The sequence below is a fragment of the Ascaphus truei genome, chromosome 10 (assembly GCF_040206685.1).
Source record: "Ascaphus truei isolate aAscTru1 chromosome 10, aAscTru1.hap1, whole genome shotgun sequence".
NCBI classification, from domain to species: domain Eukaryota; kingdom Metazoa; phylum Chordata; class Amphibia; order Anura; family Ascaphidae; genus Ascaphus; species Ascaphus truei.
Window position 1 is genome coordinate 13,994,861 of NC_134492.1, and position 6,221 is coordinate 14,001,081.

A 6,221-nucleotide genomic window follows, 5' to 3' on the forward strand; every position below is an offset into this window, starting at 1 on the left:
AGCATAGTCTGAGCAGAGAGAGGTGGAAGCGGGGGGGGGGGGGAGGAGACTGAGCGGAGAGAGGTGGAAGCGGGGGGGGGGAAGGGGACTGAGCGGAGAGAGGTGGAAGCGGGGGGGGAGGGGACTGAGCGGAGAGAGGTGGAAGCGGGGTGGGGGGGGGGAGGGGACTGAGCGGAGAGAGGTGGAAGCGGTGGGGGGGAGGGGACTGAGCGGAGAGAGGTGGAAGCGCAGGCTCCGGTGTTACAAAGTTTTTTTTTTTTATGTGCGAGATTCTGCCCTGGGTCACTAGGCATTGTAAGACACACACACACGCACGCGCACACACCTCCTCCCTTCATAGCCACGCCCCCCCACTCCCACTCCTGCTCTAAAATTAGTGCAGGACAGCAGAACGCTCATGATTGAAGAGCTGTTGATGTCACCACTCTCCAAGCATGAGCGCAGTCAGCGTGTGACTGTGCATGTGAGAGTGTGACGGAGAGTGTGAAGGTGTGGGAAAGAGGTGGGGGAAGAGGGAGGGGGGGAGACGAAAGGGGGTTTGGGGGGGGGAAGAGGAAGGGAGTTTGGGGGGGGAAGAGGAAGGGGGGCTGGGGGGGAAGGGGGCTGGGGGGGGGAAGAGGAAGGGGGAGGGAGAAAGAAGGGGGGGGGAGAGATCGATCGATCCGTGGGGGTGGGGGGGTGATGTTTAAACCAAAATCATTACAAAATATATACACATTGTTTATTCAAAACTATGAGTTAATTATTATTTATTACCCCCACTGCTTTACACGTCTATTTTGTGATTTACCCGTCGAACATGTCATCCAGATAGGGGTTCCCCAAAATGTAATGAAATACTTAAAGGGTTCCTCCAAACAAAAAAGGTTGGGAATCACTTCTCTATACACACAAACACACACTGCAGCCCCCACCTCTATACACACAAACACCCAACTGCAGGGCCTACCTCTGTATACAGAAACACACACTTCAGGGTCCACCTTTGTATACAGAAACACACACTGCAGCCAGGGTTACCACCTTCTATTGAAGGCTAACGCGGAGATAAAAATTTTTTAGATATATTTATTATATATTTATCTTGCCTTTGGCTGTATCCTCCCCTCCAAATTCCGTCAACATGGCTGCGCGACGTCACGTAATACACATTGCCATAACAACGAGCCGCTCCGTGACGTCACGCGGCATCAAGTTGACATGACAATGGGATGCATTATGGTGACGAGGCATCACGTGATGCCACATTGTCATGGCAACATGTCACTGCCTGACGTGTGTCTTGTTGTCATGGCAACGGGGGGGGGGCGTGACGTACATTGTTTTATAAATAATGTTTTAAAGTGTCCCGGTTTTTCATTTTGAAAATCTGGTCACCCTATTTAGAGTAGGCTTACTGGATCACTGTTCCATAAACTTTGCCCTAGCACTGAAAACAATAAAAGGGGTTCCATTGCTTGCCTTACAGGCTAGAACAGGGGGGTGCGGGATTTTGTTGGGGGTGTGGCACTTGCAGCGGCCCCGCACTCTCCCCCGAGGCATCTAAGTTAAATGCCAGGAGTCTGTGTGAGGCCTCTGCAACCTCAATTTACCGGGGCTCTGTAGTCTTCTGGACGTGTCGCCATGGTAACGTGCATCAAATGAAGCTGCAGGGTCACATTTAATGCCGGGTTACAGAGAAGGGGGGGGGGGGCGCGAGCACTGGGGCTGTCACACTGGGGTGGTGCAGCTCCATAACTTTGTGCACCCCTGGGCTAGAAGAGCCTGGAGACCTCCCGAAGTGCTCCTGCATGGTAAGGGGATCCTCCTGATGTTAATTGGGGTCTTAGTACAAAATGGTGGCTCCCCCCCTTTTATACCCAGGGAGTGTGGCCAACATTCTGCCTCAGTATCTGGGCAAAGTAAATGTTGCAACCTGGTTACACCATATACATGTGACCATCTAGCAACTTCCAGAACTAAGGCAGGGCCAACTCTAACCTTTAAAAGTGCAACATAATAATGACTATAACTAACTGAGGCTTGGTGAGGCTTTAACCCCTACAGTGCCTGCAGCTACCAGGGCTGACATGCAGGAATTTTCTCAACTTTAGCAAGGGTGCTATATCTATTTTAGCATTTCTAATGATAACTGAAAAGACAGGCTGTTGTATATTTTTAAAGCACTTCAGTGCTCTGTGTTTTGGTTTTTGGACCTGCTATGCGGGGCTGACCCTTTTTAAGATCTTATCCGGTTGCTCTTAAATCTAGAATCGACAAAAGTCTGATCACAAAAGCGATGATTCTATATAAATTCTATATAATTTCTGTAAAAACCCTCGGGAGCACTATGGGAGGACTTTGAGATGTAACAAATAGACATTGACATACGTATACTTTTTCTGTGTTTTTTTTAAAGTTCACAACCACCTGCATTTAAATCAGGGGTACTCCAGTCCTTAAGACCTCCAAACAGGTCAGGTTTTCATGCTATCCCTGCTTAAGCACAGGTGGCTCGATCAGAGGCTCAGTCTTCAATTGAGACACCTGTGCTGAAGCTGAGATCCTGAAAACCTGACCTGTTGGTGACTTACGGACTGGACTTGAACACCCGTGATTTAAATGGTTAAATATATTGCCATTTGTTCATTTTGATCCGAGGTCAGGCTGCCCCTTTGAGTAATCCCATTTTGATTATTGCTGGCATTTGTAATGCATGTCTGGATAACCTGAGCATTTTTAAATGAATAAAAAGCCTGTCTGCTTCTATTACTGTGGGGAATTTGGTTGAATGCAATATTTTTATCAATTACGATATTCTTTCTGAGGAAGATTTAAGCCAGTGTTGGCCAACTCCAGTCCTCAGGGGCCACCAACAGGTCAGGTTTTTAGGATTGGTAGGAAGGAACCCAGGGGGGGGGGAGAAAGAGGTTGACCCAAACACCACTATCTTCAGGTCCCGGAGATACTTATCAGTGAAGTTACTAGGTTTAAATCTCCCTTAAGGCAAATAAAATGGCTGCCAAATCTCAAGCCATTGGATGGCCATTTAAATCCCCTCTAAAAAATAGGAAGTAATGCTAAAAATTCACCTTTTTTTTTTTAAGGAAGCCTATCTGGCATACCTCTAACATCCATTGGGACCAGCTCTGCGGCTGGACCAATCTCCACCATATCTAACACCCCCAAACTTTAAAGGAGTCAACTGTCGAGCAGGCCCATATTCCAAGCTGAGATACACGCCATCCTACAGTGAGCAGCCACATTACCTTCTTATTTTAACATTGTCCCTCATTCCCTCTAGATTGTAAACTCTTACGGGAAGGCCTTCATTCCCTCTTTGCATCTGTTTGTGCATGTTTGCCCACACCTGTATGTAACTGTTTGTTTCTGTAATCTACATTACTCTGTATCCCACACCTTTTTGAGGGTACTGTGGCTCTTGAAGTAGATCATGTTGCCCATTCCTGCTATAACCTGTTGCTTTGTTGTCAGCAATAGTTAAGTTACCACGAACACACGGACACTGGTTAAACTGGCATGTATGAAACCCCAATAAACTGTTGCTCTGTGGTGCTTAACAAACGGCAGTAGTTTTAAAGCATCGGTTCTCACACTATTATTTGTTGGGGTCTATCTCTCTCCCCTACCCCCCCCCCTTTCCATAACCACTTAGTCCCCTGGAGCTGTTCTGTGGATCCCAATGTCTGCGGTCCCCCAGTGTCCCGCAGAGCATGCACAAGCAAAAATATCTTCAGGTCGGACACACACATCCCACAGGATCAGGGCTTGCTCACGCGCCTTAGTGATCCCGGACTGCCAGGTTTGTCGTTTTCTGTTGTAATTTTCTTAAAGAAATTACAAAAAAAAAAATGTAACTCATGCCGCCCAGTAAAGGGGGAACCAGGTATGGTAGGACAAAATAATAATTTTGTGGGGCGCTGCTGCTTTAATGTTACGTTTTAGAACCCGGGTGGGCAACTCCAGTCCTCAAGGGGCTCTTGAGCCACCTATGCTGAAGCAGGGACATCCTGAAAACCTGACCTGTTGGTGGCCCATGAGGACTGGAGTTGCCCACTCCTGGTTTAGAATGTGCAGTTGCTCTATGAAGGATGAAATAATAAAGCTAAGGAATGTCAGGGACTGAGAGCAATAAAAAGTGAGCAATGAGAGCAGCACAGATTGTAGCTTTTCTCTTTGATTGTAAGTTAGCGTTACTGGATGTACATCCATATTCCTGGAATTGATGCTATTATTGGTTATTACATTTACCAGAAACATTCTCTGAAAATCAGTTGCTGCAATTATATCTTGAGAGAATGAGACGAAAATGCCGACACTATTTTACACCTTTATTTGTCCTTCCAATTCCAAGATCATTGTGTTCACTAATTTATTGTATTGTATGTCTTTATTTATATAGCGCCATTAATGTACATAGCGATACACAGTAGTAATACACGTGGTAATCAAATAAATAACAGATAATATAAACAGGTCATGGGAATAAGTGCTTCAGACATAAAAGTAACATTAAGGAAAAGGAGTCCCTGCTCCGAGGAGCTTACAGTCTAATTGGTAGGTAGGGAGAACGTACAGAGACAGTAGGAGGGAATTTTGGGAAGTGCGCCTGCAGGGGGCCAAGCTTTATGTATCATGTGTCCAGTATAATCTCCACAGTGCTATTCATATGCTTCTTTAAGCAAGTGTGTCTTAAGGTGGATACAGAGGGTGCTAGTTGGGTATTGAGGGGAAGGGAATTCCAGAGGTGCGGGGCAGTAAGTGAGAAAGGTTTAAGGCGGGAGAGGGCTTTAGATACAAAGGGGGTAGAAAGAAGACATCCTTGAGAGGAACGCAAGAGTCGGGATGGTGCATACCGAGAAATTAGGGCTGAGATGTAAGGAGGAGCAGAAGAGTGTAAAGCTTTAAAAGTGAGGAGGAGAATTGAGTGTGAGATGCGGGATTTGATCGGAAGCCAGGAGAGGGATTTCAGGAGGGGAGACGCGGAGACAGATTTAGGAAAGAGTAGAGTGATTCTGGCAGCAGCATTTAGGATAGATTGTAGGGGAGACAAGTGAGAGGCAGGAAAGTCGGACAGCAGGAGGTCACAGTAATTTGTTTTTAAAGGTTTCTGTTGTCTTAAATAAAAGAGGTATTGTAAAATATCATGTGGACAAAAGACTACTAGACTGTGCTAAATAGTATGTGGCATTTAACATAGTACACGCTATTTGGGATGCAGTAAAGGACATTATACAGTATTGTTTTATGTTTTTAAAAATGTAAATAATACATTTTAGTCTTTTTTTTTAATGTTTTGTTTTTATACAGAATCTAAATGTATGAGAATATTTGAAGACCATGGCCTTTTGTGCAAAAATGAGAAATTCTAAGAAGTCTGAAGTGAATGTAGCCATTCAGGAAGGGCTGGAAATTATTTTCTACTCCACGGATAAGTCTGCCATCCATTTTTCACAAGGAGAAGTTACTGCAGAAGATTTATGCATCGAAGCTGCCCTGAAGTGCAGTAAGCAGCACCTTATTTATACATTTATAAATACATTTATTAATGCATTTTTAAATATAGACACAGTTTTCTTTTGTTCTTTTTTGTGACGGCTATTCTACTATAAGGCAATAGATATATCCACTAGTTAATGATGGCATTTAGTAACCACTAGTACAGGGGATGGCCAACTCCAGTGCTCAAGGGACACCAACAGGTCAGTTTTCAGGATTTCCCTGCTTCAGCACCGGTGGCTCAATCAAAGACTGAGCCACTGATTGGGCCACCTGTGCTGAAGCAGGTATATCCTGAAAGCCTGACCTATTACTGGCCCTTGAGGACTGGAGTTGCCCACCCCTGTACTAGCAGCTATTACCACTGAATTAATTATCCCCTAAATGGCTTTAATTCACTACTTCCATTCCTTAAATCTTGTCTTTTTGTTTTTGTTTTTTAAGATATATCTCCACTCTGCCACAATCTGTTCTCCCTGTATAATGAGAAAAATAACCTCTGGTATCCACCAAATTACATCTTCAAGATAGATGCCAATACGTTGCCTCTCAGACTACATTATCGCATGAGGTATGTTATATATTTTATTACCTTATTGGGTGTGTTTCATTTAAAGCAGCAATCCTTCCTATTGATTTTCTTTTTTTATCAGTTGCCAAAGGGCAGAGCTAATTGATTTTCTTTTTTTATCAGTTGCCAAAGGGCAGAGCTAAAACAAAGC

The 6,221-nt window shown here is 44.7% G+C and overlaps 1 protein-coding gene across 1 annotated transcript in view; it reads left to right on the forward strand.

Annotated features, from left to right (window-relative positions):
* JAK1 (Janus kinase 1) overlaps nucleotides 1–6,221 on the forward strand; it is a 62,091-nt gene that overhangs the window by 20,692 nt on the left and 35,178 nt on the right. Inside the window, exons 4-5 of the mRNA XM_075615460.1 lie at nucleotides 5,311–5,506; nucleotides 5,944–6,070. Coding sequence (XP_075471575.1) covers nucleotides 5,341–5,506; nucleotides 5,944–6,070 — 293 coding nt within the window. The 5' untranslated portion in view covers nucleotides 5,311–5,340. The remainder of the gene's footprint in view (nucleotides 1–5,310; nucleotides 5,507–5,943; nucleotides 6,071–6,221) is intronic.